Raw genomic sequence first — 22,165 nt, 5'->3', positions numbered from 1 at the left:
GTATGTGTGTGTAGTGTAAAGATGGGTGTAGTGTGTGTGTGTGTGTAGTGTGAAGATGGGTGTATGTGTGTAGTGTGTGTGTGTGTGTGTGTGTGTGGTGTAAAGATGGGTGTATGTGTGTAGTGTGTGTGTGTGTAGTGTAAAGATGGGTGTATGTGTGTGTGTAGTGTAACGATGGGTGTATGTGTGTGTGTAGTGTGTGTGTGTGTGTAGTGTAAATATGGGTGTACGTGTGTAAATGTGTGTATGTAGTGTAACGATGGGTGTATGTGTGTAGAGTTTGTGTAAGTGTGTGTGTGTGTGTGTGTAGAGTGTGTGTGTGTGTGTGTAGAGTGTGTCTGTGTAGAGCGTGTGTGTGTGTGTGTGTTTGTGTAGAGTGTTGTGTTTGAGTGTGTTTGAGTGTGTGTAGTTTAAAGATAGGTGTATGTGTGTAGAGTGTGTGTAGTGTGTGTGTAGTGTGGTGTAAAGATGGGTGTGTTTGTGTAGTGTAAAGATGGGTGTGTGTAGAGTGTGTGTGTAGTGTAAAGATGGGTGTGTGTGTGTGTGTGTGTAGTGTAACGATGGGTGTATGTGTGTAGTGTGTGTGTAGTGTGAAGATGGGTGTATGTGTGTGTGTAGTGTGTGTGTGTGTGTGTAGTGTAAAGATGGGTGTATCTGTGTAGTGTGTGTGTAGTATAAAGATGGGTGTGTGTGTGTGTAGTGTGTGTGTGTGTAGTGTAAATATGGGTGTACGTGTGTAAATGTGTGTATGTAGTGTAACGATGGGTGTATGTGTGTAGAGTGTGTGTAGTGTGTGTGTGTGGTGTGGTGTAAAGATGGGTGTGTTTGTGTGTAGAGTGTGTGTAGTGTGTGTGTGTGGTGTAAAGATGGGTGTATGTGTGTAGAGTGTGTGTAGTGTGTGTGTGGTGTAAAGATGGGTGTATGTGTGTAGTGTGTGTAGTGTGTGTGTGGTGTAAAGATGGGTGTATGTGTGTAGAGAGTGTGTAGTGTGTGTGTGTAGTGTAAAAATGGGTGTAGTGTGTGTGTGTGTGTAGTGTGAAGATGGGTGTATGTGTGTGTAGTGTGTGTGTGTGTGTGTGTGTGTGTTGTAAAGATGGGTGTATGTGTGTAGTGTGTGTGTGTGTGTGTAGTGTAAAGATGGGTGTATGTGTGTGTGTGTAGTGTAACGATGGGTGTATGTGTGTAGTGTGTGTGTAGTGTGAAGATGGGTGTATGTGTGTGTGTAGTGTGTGTGTGTGTGTGTAGTGTAAAGATGGGTGTATCTGTGTAGTGTGTGTGTAGTATAAAGATGGGTGTGTGTGTGTGTAGTGTGTGTGTGTGTAGTTTAAATATGGGTGTACGTGTGTAAATGTGTGTATGTAGTGTAACGATGGGTGTATGTGTGTAGAGTGTGTGTAGTGTGTGTGTGTGGTGTGGTGTAAAGATGGGTGTGTTTGTGTGTAGAGTGTGTGTAGTGTGTGTGTGTGGTGTAAAGATGGGTGTATGTGTGTAGAGTGTGTGTAGTGTGTGTGTGGTGTAAAGATGGGTGTATGTGTGTAGTGTGTGTAGTGTGTGTGTGGTGTAAAGATGGGTGTATGTGTGTAGAGAGTGTGTAGTGTGTGTGTGTAGTGTAAAAATGGGTGTAGTGTGTGTGTGTGTGTAGTGTGAAGATGGGTGTATGTGTGTGTAGTGTGTGTGTGTGTGTGTGTGTGTGTGTTGTAAAGATGGGTGTATGTGTGTAGTGTGTGTGTGTGTGTGTAGTGTAAAGATGGGTGTATGTGTGTGTGTAGTGTAAAGATGGGTGTATCTGTGTAGTGTGTGTGTAGTGTAAAGATGTGTGTGTGTGTAGTGTAAAGATGGGTGTGTGTAGAGTGTGTGTGTAGTGTAAAGATGGGTGTGTGTGTGTGTAGTGTAAAGATGGGTGTATGTGTGTAGAGTGTGTGTAGTGTGTGTGGTGTGGTGTAAAGATGGGTGTGTGTTTGTGTGTGTGTGTGTAGTGTAAAGATGGGTGTATGTGTGTAGAGAGTGTGTAGTGTGTGTGTGTAGTGTAAAGATGGGTGTAGTGTGTGTGTGTGTGTAGTGTAAAGATGGGTGTATGTGTGTAGAGTGTGTGTAGTGTGTGTGTGTGGTGTAAAGATGGGTGTATGTGTGTGTGTAGTGTAACGATGGGTGTATGTGTGTAGAGAGTGTGTAGTGTGTGTGTGTAGTGTAAAGATGGGTGTAGTGTGTGTGTGTGTGTGTGTGTGTGTGTAGTGTAACGATGGGTGTATGTGTGTAGAGAGTGTGTAGTGTGTGTGTGTATTGTAAAGATGGGTGTGTGTGTGTGTGTGTGTGTAGTGTAAAGATGGGTGTATGTGTGTAGAGTGTGTGTAGTGTGTGTGTGGTGTGGTGTAAAGATGGGTGTGTGTTTGTGTGTGTGTGTGTGTAGTGTAAAGATGGGTGTATGTGTGTAGAGAATGTGTAGTGTGTGTGTGTAGTGTAAAGATGGGTGTAGTGTGTGTGTGTGTAGTGTAAAGATGGGTGTATGTGTGTAGAGTGTGTGTAGTGTGTGTGTGTGGTGTAAAGATGGGTGTATGTGTGTAGAGAGTGTGTAGTGTGTGTGTAGTGTAAAGATGGGTGTAGTGTGTGTGTGTGTGTAGTGTGAAGATGGGTATATGTGTGTGTGTAGTGTGTGTGTGTGTGGTGTAAAGATGGGTGTATGTGTGTAGTGTGTGTGTAGTGTAAAGATGGGTGTATGTGTGTAGTGTGTGTATGTAGGGTGTGTGTGTAGTTTAAAGATGGGTGTATGTGTGTAGAGTGTGTGTAGTGTGTGTGTAGTGTGGTGTAAAGATGGGTGTGTTTGTGTAGTGTAAAGATGGGTGTATGTGTGTGTGTAGTGTAACGATGGGTGTATGTGTGTAGTGTGTATGTAGTGTAAAGATGGGTGTATGTGTGTAGTGTGTGTAGTGTAAAGATGGGTGTATGTGTGTGTGTAGTGTAACGATGGGTGTATGTGTGTAGTGTGTGTGTAGTGTAAAGATGGGTGTATGTGTGTAGTGTGTGTGTAGTGTAAAGATGGGTGTATGTGTGTAGTGTGTGTGTAGTGTAAAGATGGGTGTATGTGTGTAGTGTGTGTGTAGTGTAAAGATGGGTGTATGTGTGTAGTGTGTGTGTAGTGTAAAGATGGGTGTGTGTGTGTAGTGTGTGTGTAGTGTAAAGATGGGTGTATGTGTGTGTGTAGTGTAACGATGGGTGTATGTGTGTAGTGTGTATGTAGTGTAAAGATGGGTGTATGTGTGTAGTGTGTGTAGTGTAAAGATGGGTGTATGTGTGTGTGTAGTGTAACGATGGGTGTATGTGTGTAGTGTGTGTGTAGTGTAAAGATGGGTGTATGTGTGTAGTGTGTGTGTAGTGTAAAGATGGGTGTATGTGTGTAGTGTGTGTGTAGTGTAAAGATGGGTGTATGTGTGTAGTGTGTGTGTAGTGTAAAGATGGGTGTATGTGTGTAGTGTGTGTGTAGTGTAAAGATGGGTGTGTGTGTGTAGTGTGTGTGTAGTGTAAAGATGGGTGTGTGTGTGTGTGTGTAGTGTAAAGATGGGTGTATGTGTGTGTGTGTGTAGTGTGTGTGTGTGTGTAGTGTAAAGATGGGTGTATCTGTGTAGTGTGTGTGTAGTGTAAAGATGGGTGTGTGTGTAGTGTGTGTGTGTGTGTAGTGTAAATATGGGTGTACGTGTGTAAATGTGTGAATGTAGTGTAACGATGGGTGTATGTGTGTAGAGTTTGTGTAAGTGTGTGTGTGTTTGTGTGTGTAGAGTGTGTGTAGTGTGTGTGTAGTGTGGTGTAAAGATGTGTGTGTTTGTGTGTGTGTGTGTAGTGTAAAGATGGGTGTATGTGTGTAGAGAGTGTGTAGTGTGTGTGTGTGTGTGTAGTGTAAAGATGGGTGTAGTGTGTGTGTGTGTAGTGTGAAGATGGGTGTATGTGTGTGTAGTGTGTGTGTGTGGTGTAAAGATGGGTGTATGTGTGTAGTGTGTGTGTGTGTGTAGTGTAAAGATGGGTGTATGTGTGTGTGTGTGTAGTGTGTGTGTGTGTGTGTGTAGTGTAAAGATGGGTGTATCTGAGTAGTGTGTGTGTGTAGTGTAAAGATGTGTGTGTGTGTGTGTAGTGTAAAGATGGGTGTGTGTAGAGTGTGTGTGTAGTGTAAAGATGGGTGTGTGTGTGTGTAGTGTAAAGATGGGTGTATGTGTGTGTGTGTGTGTAGTGTGTGTGTAGTGTAACGATGGGTGCATGTGTGTAGTGTGTGTGTAGTGTAAAGATGGGTGTATGTGTGTGTGTGTGTGTGTGTGTAGTGTAAATATGGGTGTACGTGTGTAAATGTGTGTATGTAGTGTAACGATGGGTGTATGTGTGTAGAGTTTGTGTAAGTGTGTGTGTGTTTGTGTGTGTGTGTAGTGTAAAGATGGGTGTATGTGTGTAGAGTGTGTGTAGTGTGTGTGTGTGTGGTGTGGTGTAAAGATGGGTGTGTGTGTGTAGAGTGTGTGTAGTGTGTGTGTGGTGTAAAGATGGGTGTATGTGTGTAGAGTGTGTGTGTGGTGTAAAGATGGGTGTATGTGTGTAGAGAGTGTGTAGTGTGTGTGTGTAGTGTAAAGATGGGTGTAGTGTGTGTGTGTGTAGTGTGAAGATGGGTGTATGTGTGTAGTGTGTGTGTGTGTGTGTGTGGTGTAAAGATGGGTGTATGTGTGTAGTGTGTGTGTAGTGTGAAGATGGGTGTATGTGTGTGTGTGTAGTGTGTGTTTGTGTGTAGTGTAAAGATGGGTGTATGTGTGTGTGTAGTGTAACGATGGGTGTATGTGTGTGTGTGTAGTGTGTGTTTGTGTGTAGTGTAAAGATGGGTGTATCTGTGTAGTGTGTGTGTGTAGTGTAAAGATGGGTGTATGTGTGTAGAGTGTGTGTAGTGTGTGTGTGTGGTGTGGTGTAAAGATGGGTGTATGTGTGTAGAGTGTGTGTAGTGTGTGTGTGTGTGTGTGTAGAGTGTGTGTGTGTGTGTGTGTGTAGAGTGTGTGTAGAGTGTGTGTTTGTAGAGTGTGTGTGTGTAGAGTGTGTGTGTAGAGTGCGTGTGTTTGTGTGTGTGTGTGTGTAGACTGTGTGTAGAGTGTGTGTAGAGTGTGTGTGTGTGTGTGTGTAGACTGTGTGTAGAGTGTGTGTAGAGTGTGTGTGTGTGTGTGTGTGTTTGTATGTAGAGTGTGTGTGTGTAGAGTGTGTGTGTTTGTGTAGAGTGTGTGTGTAGAGTGTGTGTGTGTGTAGAGTGTGTGTGTGTATAGTGTGTGTGTGTAGAGTGTGTGTGTAGAGTGTGTGTGTGTGTGTGTAGAGTGTGTGTGTGTAGAGTGTGTGTATAGTGTGTGTGTGTAGTTTGTGTGTGTGTGTAGAGTGTGTGTGTGTGTGTGTTTTGTGTGTGTGTAGAGTGTGTGTGTGTGTAGAGTGTGTGTGTGTGTGTGTAGAGTATGTGTGTGTGTGTGTGTGTGTGTGTGTAGAGTGTGTGTGTGTGTAGAGTGTGTGTATGTGTGTGTGTAGTCTGTGTGTAGAGTGTGTGTGTGTGTAGAGTATGTGTGTGTGTGTGTGTGTAGAGTGTGTGTGTGTGTGTGTGTGTGTGTAGTGTGTGTGTGTGTGTGTAGAGTGTGTGTGTGTGTGTGTGTGTGTAGAGTGTGTGTGAGTGTGTAGAGTGTGTGTGTGTGTGTGTGTGTGTGTAGAGTGTGTGTGTGTGTGTGTGTGTGTGTAGAGTGTGTGTGTGTGTGTAGAGTGTGTGTGTGTGTGTGTGTAGAGTGTGTGTGAGTGTGTGTGTGTGTGTAGAGTGTGTGTGTGTGTGTGTGTGTGTGTGTGTGTAGTGTGTGTGTGTGTGTAGAGTGTGTGTGTGTGTGTGTGTGTGTAGAGTGTGTGTGAGTGTGTGTGTAGAGTGTGTGTGTGTGTGTGTAGAGTGTGTGTGTGTGTGTAGTGTGTGTGTGTGTGTGTAGAGTGTGTGTGTGTGTGTGTGTGTAGAGTTTGTGTGTGTGTGTGTGTGTGTAGAGTGTGTGTGTGTGTGTAGAGTGTGTGTGTGTGTGTGTGTGTGTAGAGTTTGTGTGTGTGTGTGTGTGTGTAGAGTGTGTGTGTGTAGTGTAGTGTAAAGGTGGGTGGGTGTGTTTTTGAATGCTGTGTTTTTGTGCTGCACAGTGTTGTTTGTCTGGTACTGGGGGAACATGAAGAGAGAATTTAAGTGTTTGATGATTATTATTTTAATATTAAGTCAGTAATAAGGGCGGGTCATATCATGGACATGTATTATTATATTAAACTAAATTGTTGCTGCTTGATATAAAAGAACAATAATTACTCTATTCTCCCATGTCATATCTTTAATATTGGATACACAAAGGGGATTATTGATGTCATGACAAGTTGAATCATTGACGTTTTGTGAAATCTGTTGAAATTCCATGTATTTTTTAATATCACAATAAATACAGAAAATATGTATCCTAAACATATTTTTGTTGGTTACCTTTTAGTAATTTACTGTGTATTATGAAGTCTACCAGTTCATTTTTATATATCAGTAAATTTTAGCTGCAAATCTTCATCTATGTAGAATGTATATCGTAATACATTATACGTAGAATTTGCATTTCACTGAGGACCGTGAAAGTCCACACTATCCCACTGCACTAGAGCTTTGCCTAATCGGCCAGTGGACGTTTTCGCTTCCTGCTGGGGTGCCGAATGGGCAAGTGGATCGATATGTGCAGGAAAGGAAAGGCACTAGAGGATGGACATTGGCATCAGCAGCAGCTCACTGTATCACTTCTTCCCCTACACACACACACACACACCCACCTCCTTGTCTTTTAATCCATGCAAGGTGCAGCATTAACTTATTTTTAGGGTTAATTAGGCCATTTTAATTGAACTATCTGTCTTCATTTTGCAGTTTTAGAAATTGATGGCTTGACCTGCATAACAATGCTGCAGTCTGCTGCATTGTTTAAATATTGGGCATAAAATATGGCTATTAGCTGACATATTACACACTTTATAAGTGTATGCAAGGATTGGTTGGTGGGTGCGAATGATTGCTGTAGACCACTGAACAGGGGAGAATCAAAGCTGGGCCTATCCAACATACATTCTTGGAATACATTTATTGTACTCCTACTTTTGGAAGGTGCTGAAGTATCAGCACCTTTATTGTAGGTTTTTCCCAATGTGTGGTGACCCATGAGGGCAAAACTCACTTCTCCCTCTCTCAGAGCTTGACTTTTCCATAACAGGGTTGACCTCATCCTTCTCTTTCCTTCTTTTTTGTTCTTTCACTGTTTAAGCAGGCTGCACAGCTGGTACAGGACTGGTTGTGTGTGCTGTCCATTTTTGTGTGAGTGCAGATGTGTGTCTGAACAACACCCTGAGTTTGGGGATCTCTATTCAGGACAAGTCATGTTGGTTGCTTATGAATCATGAGGAAAGATCCTGGTGTAACATGGATCCGGCTGTAGCCGACACACACACACACACACACAGAGGAACAGAATGGAGGTGAAAGGCCCCGTGGGCTGCCCAAAATGCCTCACCTTAGTTTGTATCTGATTTTATTTCAACATGAAAAGCGGTGTTTTTTATAAAGAACTGAAGCGTTACTGAAATTGCTTCATGCTGTGTTTAATGCATAATGTTATACTCCCCTCCAAAAGTATTGATACAGTTAGGCCAATCCTTTTATTGCTGCCATACACTAGAACCACCAGGTTTTTCATTGAACCGGGTTTTTCATATGAATATGAGACAAAATATCAGTATTTCAGTTTTTATTTCCAGGTTTTTACATCTAGATCTGATACACAGTTCAGAGGATTGAACATTTATCTGAACCAATATAATAAAGGGATTGGCCTCACTGTTCCAATACCTTTGGAGGGGACTGTATAAAATGCAGTATTATCTGACATGTGAGTGTGTGTGTTTGTGTGTGTGTTTCTGTGCTGTATGTTCACGTTTTGTGTGTGTCTATGTGTGCATTCCCACTTGTTCTTCGTTCTCATCTACAAGTTATGATGGGGACCAGAGGTCAAAGGTCTTGTGTGACTCAGGGGCTGAGGAATCCAGAGTCTCAAGGAAGTGAATTCTGTGGGGGAAAAACACGATGAACTACTACAGAAAACGATGTTTGGTTAGAATGTTTTTAGCTTTGTTAGGGAGGATGAGAACAATGTTTAATTCCCTCCAAAATCTCTTCTTTATATTAGTGGAGCTTGAGGGAAACCCCTACTCAGTTTGCTCAAGTTCTGCTAATGGATCACAAAGACCTGCTTGTTTGAGATTGCTGTGGACCACCGTTTACTCACACATCAGGATGAGTTGATTTGGTTGAGTCTGATGACAGAAAAAGCCTCACACAATTATTTGGTGTTGGCCAATAGGTGAGCAGCCCGCTGTCATGCCAGTATGTGTAACCTACAGGCTCTGCTGTTCTTTGCAAAGGTCCAATCTGCCTCTTTTCATATGTGCACTTGTTGTTGTTGTTGCTGTTGCTGTTGATTGTCCTGAATCTGTCTTGAGCTGAGTAAGAAGGGTTTGCAAGCTGCAGCAGGGGCTGCAAAGGCAGGTGTTGGGCTGGGTTTCTCAAAACCTTTGTTCTCAGAACAGCCATGAAGACAGGACTAATCATCTGCTATCATCCTAAATGAATCATTGAATCACGGCACATTTGTTATTACTGAATGCAATGAAAAATATTTGCATTATATGTATCTTCTTACACACACACACACACACACACACACACACACACACACATCACTTTATATGCTATGCTTGGATCTGCACACTACACAATGTATGCTTGTCACATAATTTGTACTTTATATGCTGTATGTCATATGTGTGCAGCATATTCCTCACACACACAGTACTTGTACACATTAAACACGACACACACTCACTATTCTGCCCACTGTATTTTCTTTAACACTCCAGTCTTGCTACAGATGAGGCTGTATATGTATGTTCTGCTCTGTATTAAGTTTACAGCCCATATTGTTATGAGTAAATTATTTTCAGAGTAATGCCACTACTTTAATGCACTTTTTCATATATGTTAAATATTATTACATAATGGTTCATATTTTAATATATTATTTTATTAGGGTTACTGATGTTCATTAAACAAGATTATTGCTATCGTTTAATCCTGTCACAATTAATTTAAGCAGTTTTATTTTCGATGCTATTGCGCTTTTTTATATTTTTAAGCGGTATCTGCAGATTCTGTAATCTTTAATTTCTTACAAATTGTGTTTTCTGTATTTAATGAGCACTATTGTTAAAGCCAACATTTGTTTTGCAATTGTTTTGTTCTTCTCCCTTAAATAATGAAGATCATAACATTTTATTTGTTTTATTTTTTATTATTAATTGTTAGATACTATGTTATATGTTCATATTTTGATTTTCCCATAAAATATTAACAATTTAATTGAAGTTAATTGCCCACTTATTTAATGTAAATATTGTGCAGATATTTTATTAGGTGTTTGTATGAAGAATGGTTGTTGTTGAATTTTCTTTATGTTGCAAATTCTTTTTTTTTCTTGTCTGCTTGTTTTTTTTTGCTTTCACAAGTACATTTTTACACCTTTTCATTTCATGCTGAAATATAGATTTCAGACATTGATATTTTGATATATTTATATATATTTGATATATTGATGTATTTAAATTTAAGTTGCAGTTTGCAAGTATTATGTAATTGCTAAACAGTCATTTCTGGAAATCGTAAATGCATATATGTGTATAAATATATATATATATATGTGTATAAATAAATAAATAAATATATATATATATATATATATATATATATATATATATATATATATATATATATATATATATATATACATAAATTTAAAATTAAATTTTAAACATTTTTGGACAGTATATTCAAAGTTTATCTGAAAACTCTTCAAGTACTTACTTTTATTGTCCCTCACTGTAATAAGCGCATGAGCTCCATCATGAACAGATTATGGTTTCATCAATCGTTTTTTCCAAGACATTTAACATGTTCATCTACATTCTATAGTATATAGGCTGAGATTTGGGGTCAGAAACACAAAAGATCTCCATCTGTCTCTCAGTTAGTCCATCATGTGTTAATTTTGTCCAAAGAGATCCTCAATTCCAGAGAATTTTCCAGATATACAGTGAAAATCCTTGTTTTATGCAGGAGGCATTTTTACGGTAGTCCTCAAGTCTAAGAAGCAGTTTCTGATAGCTGGTTTGAGTTTTTTCCCAGTGTAATAGCTGAGTCGACCGGGTGCTGACTCACTATTGCTCACGTCCAGACTGCCACTTCTCCAGAACAAAGACTTGGTTCCAGACTTTGTTCTTGTGCGGAGAAATTTTTACTCTTTTACTCTACACATCTGTACACTAATCTCTCTCAAAAAGGTTTTGATCAAGGTAAAGTTAAGGTAGAGCTTGTGAACTGTGAGCGTCTTAATGTTCTTAGTGTCTTTAGATGGGTAATAAAATCATGTATAAATTATGATGAAGTAATGTTTTTTTTAAACATATTTTTTCTTGTTTACTTGTATCAGAGGTGTCTAAGACAGTATGATTGGTTAATAATTAGATGTTTCAGCCATTGACCACAGACATGCTTGTACTCCTCCAGTGTGTGAAATTTACTGTCTTTCTCAAAATGTAGAAATGAAAGTTCTAAGAAAACCACACGACACATGACGATAGGAGGTAAAACAAAGGGTTCGATGTGTCACATTAGACGATATGAATAGATGTTAACGTCACAGGAAGATGAACAAGGACTTATTGTCTAATTGTTTACCAAGCTTTATAGAGAATGTTACCTCAGGTTTTTATTACTTTTTAGATTTGTTAAATTTTGTTGAATGCTAAACGACTGTGAGGGGCCATGCCATACCAATTTTGTGTGTGTGTGTGTGTGTCTGTGTGTGTTCGTGTGTGTGTGGTGTTTGTGTGAGTGAGAGAGAGACTGTGTGTGTGGGGGGGCATCGAGGAAGGGGGTGGGGGGCGGCTACTTGGTGGCTAAATCTCATAAAAGGGTTTTCCTAATATGGGCTGTCTCTTCAAAGACTCCTCCTCTGCCCTGTTAGTGGGTGGGACGTTGGACTCTCCTTCAGCCAGTGATGACACAGCTACGACTCACTTCCCCATTAATTGGCTGAAACCAGTTCTTACAGGAACCGCCAGTGATAAATGTGAGAGTTCTCAGAAATCATTCATTTCTTCCTTCTCCTGAGCCGAGGGACACTGCGGGCAGCGTGGATGCTTCTTTGTTTTAGCCTTGTACCTGAGGTCACTCAAATTTTTTTTTTTTTTAGTTTTTTTTTCCTTTTTCTGCTCTTTTTTCATAGAGTTTCTCTCTGTATTCATGAAGGGTTTAGCAGTGTTCTGCCTCATATTCTGTCTCTCTCTCTCTCTCTGAAGGAGACTCTTCTGCCCTGTAGTATTGATGAGTAGTAATTGTATGTACCCCCTCCTCCCTGTACAGGGTTGTTTCCCTGTTCGGCACCTCTTCAAGGAGTATCCTGAGGATGGGAGGCGCAGCAGCATCGTACCGGAGAAACCTCGCCGGCTGTGAGTATCTCAGCCCGGATCCGTCAGGTTCTTATTTCTCTTTAAGTCTTCTGTTACTGGCTCAGCGCTGCTGGTGTCTGTTGGTCGTGTCCTGTAGCAGTGTGTAGTGTAGTGTGGGGTCAGTGGTGTAAGTACAGGGGGCCGGCGCTGCGCTGCGCGGCGGCGGGGTGTGGAGTCAGTGGCCGGGTGTGGGGGGCTGAGCGGCGGCTGTAGCGGCGTGGGCTGCTCGGGCTCTGGCTCGTGCAGGATGCTGAGTCACGCTCAGCAGTTGGAGCTCCTCTGAGTGAACCGGACACTCCCCCGCGTCACACTACCACTCCCCCTCCCCCAGCCCTCTGCAGCCGAACCCTGTTGAACCCGGCGCGGGCTGTCCGAGACGGGAGGGGCCCTGGGGGGCGGAGGAGGGGGAGGGGGAACTGTACTCCCAATTCCTGCCACTGACAATCTCTCCTCACAACTGTGTGTAGAAACAAAGAGACACCGTCTCTCATCCTGGCTTCTGTAAGGCCACCTGTCTGTGCGGGCCTGTTTTTCTGGATTTTTAAATGTTAATATAATGTATCCAGGTTGTAGGTGTTGTGGGATGTCGGGTGGCTGCAGTCACACTGTAGCATATTACAGCAGTTTCTGGAAAAAAAAAACTTTATTCTGGAACCTTCTGCTGCGACTGGGGAAAAGCAGGTCATTAAACTGGCAATACAAGAGGAGGATGCCAGTGAGTATCATTTAGCCTAAATCCAGCTATGACAAAACAATAGAGGGAAAGATGGAGGAGGAAAAGTGAATAGTGAGGCTATTTAAACATTAATCACAATGTTCTGATTTTAGTTTGCTGTATGATGGGAGAGTACCGAAATATCAGTTTTGTTACTTATGTTTTTTTCCTTTTGTGTGTTACCTTTCCATTCTGCAGGAAAAAAACACTGGCTCTTCTGGACCTCCGAGAACTGGATACATTAAGGGTTTGTTTTTTGTCTGCTTCATCATACACTACTACTACCTTAAACACATCCATCAGCAGAAATACTCTGAGGACAATATTAAGTGAGGGAACTTGAGTGTAGATGCATGAATGTTGATTTGATTTACCTAGATGTCTTCGATGTTTCCACATATTTATGGGTTTTTATGCCCTTCATTTAGCATTTCTGACTCTTATCAGAAGCTAACTCATATGTCTAGTATAGTCAATGCGGTAAGTAAGGTTGTGGAGCGATATCTTAGATTTAGTGGCAGTCTAGTGTAGTGTGACGTGTCAGGAAGTGAACATCAGCATATTTTAAAAGTCCTTTGATCTCTAAGCAAGCCTTATTCATGCCTTAAGATACAACACATATGTGTGTTTGTATACTATATATGCCAGATTACTACATACAGCATTGTGAAATATTTATGCCTGGATTTATTAGATATGTAAGAGGAGCTTACCAGGAATGTAATATAATTTAATTTTGGATTATTTTAACTTACTTACTTGTGAGTACATTACAGACTTTTATGTCCTTCCAGTGGTGTTTTTGTAAATGCAGTTTAGCATATTTTTTAAATCTTGTTTAGCATATAATGTGTCGACAAAGTACTCGCAGATCTAACTGCACATTTTATTAAAGATCTCAGGTAGAGGGTTTGGTGCATATTTGACTTTAATGGTCTGTGGTAGATTATATGCTTAAACTGTAATTTTTTATTGTGAGTTTAAAACAATCCCAGACTGTATACATACTCATAATGTTGCCTTTGTCTGAAGTCATTTTTTTGTTTCTAGAGGGAGAACGAGAGCAAATCAGTCAGACCAGAACTGTGTAACCAGATGCAACAATACACTGAATTAGATTAAGGTGTGTGTGTGTGTGTGTGTGTTTGCGCACATATGTGCGTGGGTGGTTGCTTGCTTGCTTGCCATTAGTGTGTAGTTCCATTTCTCACATATTCTTTACATCCTCAGTGAGGGTTTTCTCTGAAATACTTCCTGCCTACAATAGTTTTCACTTACGCAGAACAGTCATATCTGACTGGGCCGTACTGCTAGTGCTGATGGGACTAGCTGATAGTATGTCAGTAACACAGAGAACAGTTTCTGCAGGTCTGTAGGTACTGTCAGTAGTGCAATTTATTTAGAAGTTTATAATCTAAGCACATTCCTTTTTTGTCATGTTTATTAACACAGGCCCACACTTAAAATAGGGTTGTGTCATTGTTTATTCATGCATTCTCTATAGTCAGTTTGTGACAAAACCTCATTGATGGGTTTCTTTCTTTTTTTTTTCATTTTTTAACTGCTTGTGAAATGTTTTTTCCCCTCCTCTGTGCCTTTTTGTAACACTGCCCTGGTATGCTACCCTGGACGCTTCAGGCGTATAAAAAATGGAACAGTGTGGAGTTTCTTTGCCGTTACCTTAACTGAACCCTGGATTGAACTCGATGCACTGTGCTGCTGGCAGCGAGGATGAGAGAGAGGGAGCGAGAGGGAACGGAAGAGACAGGCGAAAGGCTAGACTGAGCTCAGCTAGTGCCCACACACACACACAGCTGAATGGGAATAGCATTTTTCTCTGGCATGAAGGGATTTAAATCATTCTTATATAAAATAATGTACGGTTCCTTACCCTACCATACCACCAACACCCCCGTGCTTTCCTCTTTGTCTATGGTAAGTGTTTTTCTTCTCTTCTTTTTGTTCTATTTTGTGTGTGGTTCAGGCATTTCCATCCGTCTCTCCCAGTGTGTCAGATAGCTTATCAGACTGGTGTTGGCTGTTACATTGCATGGCGACAACAGTCTGTAGGCTGTCTGACATTTTGGGCTCTTTCATCTAAAATTGTGTCTTATAGTCTTAGTTTGTTGTTGCTGCCATTTTTTCATGACTTCTCCTGCTCTAATGGAAGAAAGGTCTATATGGAGAGAACAGTGTATGGATCTCTTACTCCTCTTTTACAACAGGTAGATTCCTAATGTAAAACAATCAAAAAACAAAGTGATTATCACCTTTGATTTCTACACCTCTGCTCAGAAATGTATTGCTTGCTTCCCAGAAGGAGGCTGTGTGTGCGTGCGTGCATCTTTGTGTGTACAGCGTGTATGTTTCTGGGGCTGGCCTAAATCTACTTACATTTCTTCAGAATCCAGAAAGAACACACCTTATTGCAACACACACTATTATGACACAGTTCTGTACTTCCCCCTCCTCTCTGGAACCATGCCTGTGTTGCTCAACATTTTTTTTCTCTCAGAGTCTCATGACTGTGTTTATTTGTTCATCCATTGTTTCTGCCCGCAATTTTTATTTGAGTCGAGTCATGGCTTGACCAATTAATGCTTATTCTGCCCCCGTTAAAATGCAGGGCCAAGCCGACTTACCTTTTGTAGGATGACTTGTTTTTTTCCACAGACTTATGATGAAGAGGCTTTTTTTGTGACTCTGGGACGTCTGGTTGGCTTGCAGACTCAGGGAGTATGTTTCCTTACTAGTGTTCTGAACATCCTGTTCTTAAGTGGATCTCTCCTCTTAAAAAAATGCTGTTTTCTGTATGACATTTGTGTATTATGTATTTGTGTGTGCTTATGTAAATGTAAAAAAAAAAGTGTAAATATAATGTGTTTCCTTGTATGTTTATTTATTTTTGTCCAATAAATCACTCACATAGACCCCATTAACAAGTGACTGGGATATCTGTATTATTTTTTCATATGTCAGGACTTTTCCTCAACAGGCACAAACACACATACTTTAATCAGTCAGTCATAAGGTGTGCATGTCACACCCACTCTCTGTGTAATTGTCATAGCACAAACAGATCATATTCTAAAGCAGCTGTTCAGCCACTGAAAGGTTACTGACACTGTACACTCCAGGAAGTATTATAATTAATGCTTTGTTTTGATTTGTGTATAGTACAGTTGAAGTTAATTGTATAATACGCATTTTAACAGTTATGTGTAACATTTATAGAAAACTGTAACTGTCGTATAAAACCGGAGCTTGTAAATATTAACAAACTGATGACTTGAATGATGGGGAGTTAAGGATGAGTTTAAATAAGATTTTAAGCTGAAACTAAATTCCTTTTGTTTGAAGCTGTAATTTAGGCAAAAGGTTGGTGTGTTTTGTTTTGCTTTGTTTTTTTTTATTTAGAGAGCATTTAAAAAATGTAAACATTACTTGATGGAGTTGAATGTCCAGTGTAGTAAATACTTTAAACCACAAAATAAAGAGCAGTCCCTTTTTGGAAGTAAGAATTCCAGCAAGTGAAGACGCCACTTTTGGACTGGTAGTGTGACAGTGCTCCCACTGGACCCTCACAACTGCTCACAATAAAACTATTTTTTAAATCTCCCACTAAACAGGCTTTAGCGTTCAAATATGAATCTATTACATGTCCTTTTTTATTTAAAAAAAGGTGTCAAAATGAGTCTGATGATCTGCCTTATATGTGACAAGATTAGCACTTCATTCATGGTTGTCAGGAGCAGTTAAACATGACTTCTCATCACATTCCACCTATTACCCATAGAGGCATCACTTCATATTAGGTATATTTGTTTGATGAAAAGCAATTCTGCTTGTATCATTTAAAAAAAAAAAATCAACTGTATATTAGCCCATAGATGGTGAATTTTATTTTTGACATTTGAATTATGTTATGTATGATAAAGATCTGATGTGTTAAATAGTTTTTACATATGAGCTTTGACTACAAAAACATGCACTGTACAATATTAAAGTATAACTGTTGATTGTGCAAATATTTCCTATTCAGTTTTACCCTGTCCTCTGCCTGTTACTATATGTGTGTGTGTATTTTTGAATGTACACAAGTGTATTTAATTTCAGACTGGGAAAAAAACCCATAGCATAAGGACTATATGGTCTAAAGAGATCATTGCGATGCGTCACTTTTGTTCTACAGACACAGAGACACGTTAAAAAAAACAATTTGATGGATCACTTCCCCTGTTGCTTTCTCCACACACACATACACAGCCATGTGATAGAACACAGCTAATAGTGCTAACACAAGGTTGTGTGTGCTGTGTAGTGCAGTAGTAAGTATAACTATACAGGATTAAAATCACCACACTGGATGGTACAGGACACTACAAAGCTCAACGTACCTGTGTTTCATGTATATTTAGTTAGGGTGTTTTGTTTACCATTCGCTACATTAAACAAAATAAAAGTATAGCTTAATAAAGAACATGATGAACCTGTGGATGATGATTGTACTATGTTTAGCAACCATTGCAATACATTTAGCTTGTTTCCTTGTTTCTTTTACTAGATTAAACAATATAAACTCTTTTTTTTGTGTCAAAAAGAGACACTTGGAAGGAAAGCTGCTCTCCCATATGATATAGATGAAATATATGTTCTTTGCACAACACTGTTCAATATGAGCCCTTGGACAGTTTTTCTATTCATTTCCAAAAAAGGATCAGTGACCCTCACATATTTTTGTGTCCTGGCACTAGTGTGGATTTCTCTACTAATGAAGATCATCTAGGCAAGTCAGAGGCTTCACCTGCCTCTCAGAACGATAGTACAGACTAAAAAGCACAGGTACATCCACAACCAGAGGCAACTGATACCTTTGTAAGGATGCTGAGAATTTGAAAACATTCCCACCATCAGAGTTCTAGAACTTAGTGCCCTAACCCCCTTTGTTCACATGTCCAACATGGAACTTGATGCATTTTTGTCTTACATACTTTTACCAAAGCAACCATTTTCTCTATTCCTTATGATTTTGCAACAAATACCAAAAATGAATTAAGTATTATAAGCCAATCCTCATTATTAATGTTCTATGACTGGTGTTTAAAACATGGCGGAAAGTCCCTAAAGCTGTAATTTGCATTTCCTGTTCTCAAAGCCTTTGTGACACACAAGGTCGCCATTGTATTCATGTGGATTTAGGAAGTAGGATAAAAAGAATGATGGTAGTAGTCTTTCCTAATCCATTAAATCAATTCATCAATAGTTTGAGTAATGACACAAAGGCCACATTGCAGACAATGACTTTTGAGTCTCACTTGGCATTAGACATACACTATATAGATAAGACACATCCCTTTTAACATTGGATTCAAGTATTTCATTAAACCCCATTACCACAGCTGTACAACAAAAAAAACTAGATGTGCAGTATGTCTTTACAAACATTAGTAAAAGAATGGGACATTCTTTAGAGCTTAGTATATTCAAACATAGCAACAAGTCAGTTAATTCATTATTTATCTCCAAGATATTCCATCTATCTTGATCCTTTTCATGAGATCTTCTGTGAGAGGCATTAGTGTAAATGTTTAGGAACTATATCATTTTAGCCTGGAAGTAGCAGACAAGTAAAAGGTCGGGTTGGTAAGTGCTGAGGTGGTTAGTATGTAAAAGTCCTCAATGCTCTGTGGACTGCAGATTTCTAACCTCCTCTTGCAATAATTAAAAACTAAGTGCTGGGAGTTTAATGATATGGGTTTCAGTGGTCAAACAGCTGCATTTAAACCTTATATCATCAAGCACAATTTTAATGCTCAAATGGTGTTTTGTAAAGCTCACCATTGAAATCTGGATGAATCATGCTTCTCAATCTGGCAGACTAACAGATGAGTCTAGGTTTGGCAAGTGCCAAAAGAATATTACCTGCCTACCTGATTGAGCAAACTGTAATGTTTGGTGAAGGAGGGATAATACTGTGGGGATGTATCATTAGTTCCAGTGAAGGGATCTTAATGCTTCATTTTGGACATTTGTATGCTTTTAAATTTATAGCAGTAGTTTGGGAAAGGTCAGTATTGCTGTGACATTCATGAGCATGCATTGTATGCTCATGAATTCATCAGTATGTATTGACATTTTATAATTATAATGGCTGACATGCCTCAAGCTAAATATACTTTTTAAATGCGTTGTGTGTCTGAACATTTAAACAGCCTAAGTGATGGTTTTGTTTGTTTTTTATTATTATTATTATTATTATTATTATTATTATTATTATTATTATTATTACAGAGTCATTATACCAATATATATATATTTAATATATCAGTTAAAAGATCCCATATGCAGTGTAGAGAATGTTCCTGAGGTGAGTGTGAAACCAGTGTCGGGTGGCAGGGGAACTGGATTTGCTGATAAACAGGGGTTTGTGTAGGTGAGAGCCTTGGGATTGACGGAGCTGGAGGAAGTGTAGGAGAGGTGAATGAAGTTTGAACAGGTAAACGCAAACTGGTCTGTTTTTCTTCTCTTGATGTTAAAAAGTATCGTTATGTTAAGGTGCTTACACACTACACGCAGTAGACATGCTGAGTTATGCAAAAAAAGGTGCCAAAATTCAGGGTGGAGGGGGCAATAGCTTAAACACAAAGATATCAGCCTTTGTCAACGTGGGTGTAGCACAGAGAAAGATCACCACTGGGTACCAGGCTGTTAACAAAAGTCACAGATGAGCCACGGGGCACAGACAATTCAATAATGAGACACTTCTTCCCGGAGTACTTGCACATGGTAACGCCAATGTGACTGACCCAAAAGGTAAAAAAGGGGGGGAAGACCTCCTTTGGCCAGGAGAGAGGTGAGGACATCAGGTTCTGACTAAGCAGACAGCAGGTTGGTTGCAGAAAAGGAGTAGTCAGGCAAAGCAATGAGCCTAGGGTGAAAAAGCAAAGAGCATCCATCCAGCAGATAACAGACAAAAGCAGGGATAAGGGAGGAAGCGAGGCACACATGAAAGCTCAGGCGAAGTGGTCAACTACGCCTGAATATCCGAGGTAGAAAAGATGAGTGAGCTCCTGTGCGCAGTAGGAACAAACGTGCAGAACATGGCAGGTGGACACGAAGCGTTGTGGGCCTGGTGGAAAGTAAGCCATCGGGGAATCTTGGGTGAAGTGGCGGCAACATTATCATGACAGGAAGGCGACCACCGGGTGTCAGCATCATAGACACACAGGAGAGAAAAAAGTACCTTCTTGGGAGCTAAACGTGCAAAGGAAAACCCATGGCCATTCAGCAACCTCTGCAATCCAGAGATGGAGGAGGCAGCGTCCAAAGCAGTTGAAGCCACGGAGGAGCATTTCCGCCGAAAGGCACAACTGAAATGCCGGGCAGGAGCATGGCAGGCTCAAAACCAAGTGGGGGTTGTACCGGGACGGGGCGGGTGGGGCCGAGAACGTAGAAACTGCTGAGCTGCCAGGAGCAGTGGGTACAGAGACCACCGAGTGCAGCCTTGGAACGCTATAAGAAGTGGCAGCAGAATCTGAGGCAACCAGTTTGAGGTCCATGGCACTAGCAATCACAGATAAGCTCGAGACTGAAGTCATGCGAGGTTGATAGTCACAAAAGCTGAGGGGCGATTGGGAGGTATATATGAACTGAGGCAATTGAGGCATTGTCTATATCACAAAAAATGTGTTATTTCTTAACAACACTTAAAGATATCAGAATTGTTCAGTGTTCATTTATTTAAGTCCCCTATGTCTTTGACTAATGATGCCACTGTGGTAGCTGCACATGATATTGGGAATGTTACACACAGTCTAGCCCATGAAATGATGAAGCGTCTTGTGCTGAGGTGGTGGTATGGGGACCCAAAAGAAATTCTGCTTAGGACTCTATAAAGGCTTGGGCTGTGCAAATGTGCAACAAACACTACAATGAATACAGCAGACATTAGGCAATTTAACAGTGCACTGGGGCAAGTATTTCAATTCATTCAAAGATGCTTTGTGTTACTTTTGTTTTGGGAACAAAAAGCATGTCTTGTATAGGTTCTTCTTCCCTGAAGGTGGCTGATGTTAAGCTATGCCTGTGTTGGTTTTATGGCTACACTCAGATGAGAGTCATAGTCTTATACCTCTGTTAAAAGGCTGTTTGTTATTTTATTTTTTTATTTTTTTTCCCTAAAAACTGTGCACTTTTGTGGCCAAAATACCTAAGAAATACCAAGAAACCTAAGGAGAAACCCATCCCCCTCTGATCGACGCGCTCATTACAAACAAATAACAAATAACAGAACAAAACAACAGTACAGAGAGATAATGAAAGCTATAGCTAATGTAACAGGTACTCGTTTTTGAAACAGCAGGCAGTGGCGAGCCAGGCTGGGCAACATCAGGAACAGGGATCTCGATACATGTAAAAGAGATAGATGGAGAACACTTTATCACACTTTTTATAGATTCTTTGTTAAATAAAATATTCAATATCAATTATAAGAAACCATGTTAAACAAATGATTCCAGTGCAATGGACATGAAAATACTATATAGTTTCTGAAACAAATTTTGAGTAAAAGGGTTACTAACTGGCACTGCAGAGGGCTTATTTACATATTTGACAGTTTTATAGTTGATGGCTAGCAGTGTTTAATCATCTGATGTTTTATACATTTTTTGGAGTTGTTTTTAAAAAGTAAAAATATATTTTAAATGAATGAATGACAGTTTACTATTAATTTAATATTAATGCCTTTACAACAAGATACTACAACATAACCATACTGAGATATATTGAAAGGAAAAGCCAGGAGTGCCACCCTGTGTTGCCTTGTCATAACTGCAGCTGCACAGCATTCCCCTTATTGTGTACTCACACTAGGCCCAATTGGTCCAGGCAAGATTGTTTCCTCTACCCACTCACAAGGCATATATTAAACTGAAGATCTCTGAAAGGATGCTCTTTATGACAGATGTAATGTTAAATTACGTCTTCTTTTAGGAATAGAAATGCTGCTAAAAGTACAACTTCATTTTTTATATCCACACCCACCGAGTAGACATGTTCAAAAGACACCCAAAGGAATCATGAACACATATACATACACACAGTGGTGTGAAAAAGTATTTGCCCCTACAGATTTATTTTGGTTTTGCTTTTTCATATTCATACTGATGTTTTTCCAATTATCAAACAAACTTTAATATCAGGAAAAGAGAACCTGTTAAAAAAAGCACTTTTTAAATCGTTAAATCGTTTATTTATTAAAGGAACAATAACTATCCAAACCAAATCAAGCCCTGTGTGAAAAAGTGTTTGCCCCCCTAAACCTAATAACTTGGTTGTGTCATATAATCCATCAGCTAAACCTACTGAAAAAAGTTGTCTTACAGTTGGATATGCTTGATCGAAATACTGCACAGAAGCTATACAGTACTCAAGAAGTACTCTCTTTCCTCCCAGGTTTAATGTGTTGTGCTGCATGATCTTGATTGTAGCCTCTGAAGTGTTTTCTGTGTTGAACTTAAACAAAAAAATGAAAGGACAATCATATTATCCACATAACTGTATGCTCAGTCAACACTGTGTTAAAACTGTCATTTAGCAATAGCATGGAATTACTTTGTCAAGCACTATAATACAGAGTAACATTCACAAATGCCCCTTGCATACAGTTTAGACTGTTATCAGTAACAAGTCTGAATGTCACTGTCTTGTCATGTTATGGGATTGTGTCAGAGTAATTTACACTTCTGTGACGGCAGCATTAATGCAGAAATATATATTTAGCACTAGGAGCAACATATGCTGCCTTTAAGACAACATCTTTTTCAGCAATGTCATAGAAGGCGAAAGAAG

At 40.0% G+C, this 22,165-nt stretch overlaps 1 protein-coding gene and 2 long non-coding RNA genes across 9 annotated transcripts in view; 2 read left to right on the top strand and 1 right to left on the bottom strand.

Moving 5' to 3' along the window:
- Positions 1–4,527, top strand: part of LOC125784888 (uncharacterized) — a 6,989-nt gene extending 2,462 nt beyond the window's left edge. The window contains exons 3-5 of one of the 4 annotated variants that reach the window (XR_007427500.1): positions 941–1,076; positions 1,112–1,233; positions 1,977–4,527. This is a non-coding gene — a long non-coding RNA (uncharacterized LOC125784888). Of the gene's footprint in view, positions 1–420; positions 626–940; positions 1,077–1,111; positions 1,234–1,976 lie in introns of all 4 variants that reach the window. The other 3 variants (XR_007427501.1, XR_007427498.1, XR_007427499.1) reach the window with 3 other exon arrangements.
- A 5,746-nt stretch (positions 4,528–10,273) lies between these two features.
- LOC103046834 (uncharacterized) lies at positions 10,274–15,255 on the top strand. Of its 2 annotated transcripts, XR_007427569.1 has the most exons (3): positions 10,274–11,316; positions 11,513–11,598; positions 12,512–15,255. It is a non-coding gene; the product is annotated as an uncharacterized LOC103046834 (long non-coding RNA). The 2 variants fall into 2 exon arrangements; XR_453678.4 differs by having other exon boundaries at positions 10,274–11,598.
- A 5,271-nt stretch (positions 15,256–20,526) lies between these two features.
- The window catches only part of rnft1 (ring finger protein, transmembrane 1), a 47,137-nt gene continuing 45,498 nt past the window's right edge, over positions 20,527–22,165 (bottom strand). For all 3 annotated transcript variants that reach the window (XM_049469139.1, XM_049469137.1, XM_049469136.1), the window contains 2 exons: positions 21,698–21,829; positions 20,527–20,715 (listed from right to left, as the gene is read on the bottom strand). In XM_049469139.1, the coding sequence (XP_049325096.1) occupies positions 20,542–20,715; positions 21,698–21,829 (306 nt within the window). In that variant the 3' untranslated portion in view covers positions 20,527–20,541. The remainder of the gene's footprint in view (positions 20,716–21,697; positions 21,830–22,165) is intronic.

The sequence above is a fragment of the Astyanax mexicanus genome, chromosome 20, assembly GCF_023375975.1.
Source record: "Astyanax mexicanus isolate ESR-SI-001 chromosome 20, AstMex3_surface, whole genome shotgun sequence".
NCBI lineage: Eukaryota > Metazoa > Chordata > Actinopteri > Characiformes > Acestrorhamphidae > Astyanax > Astyanax mexicanus.
This window is presented reverse-complemented; position numbering and strand designations above follow the sequence as displayed.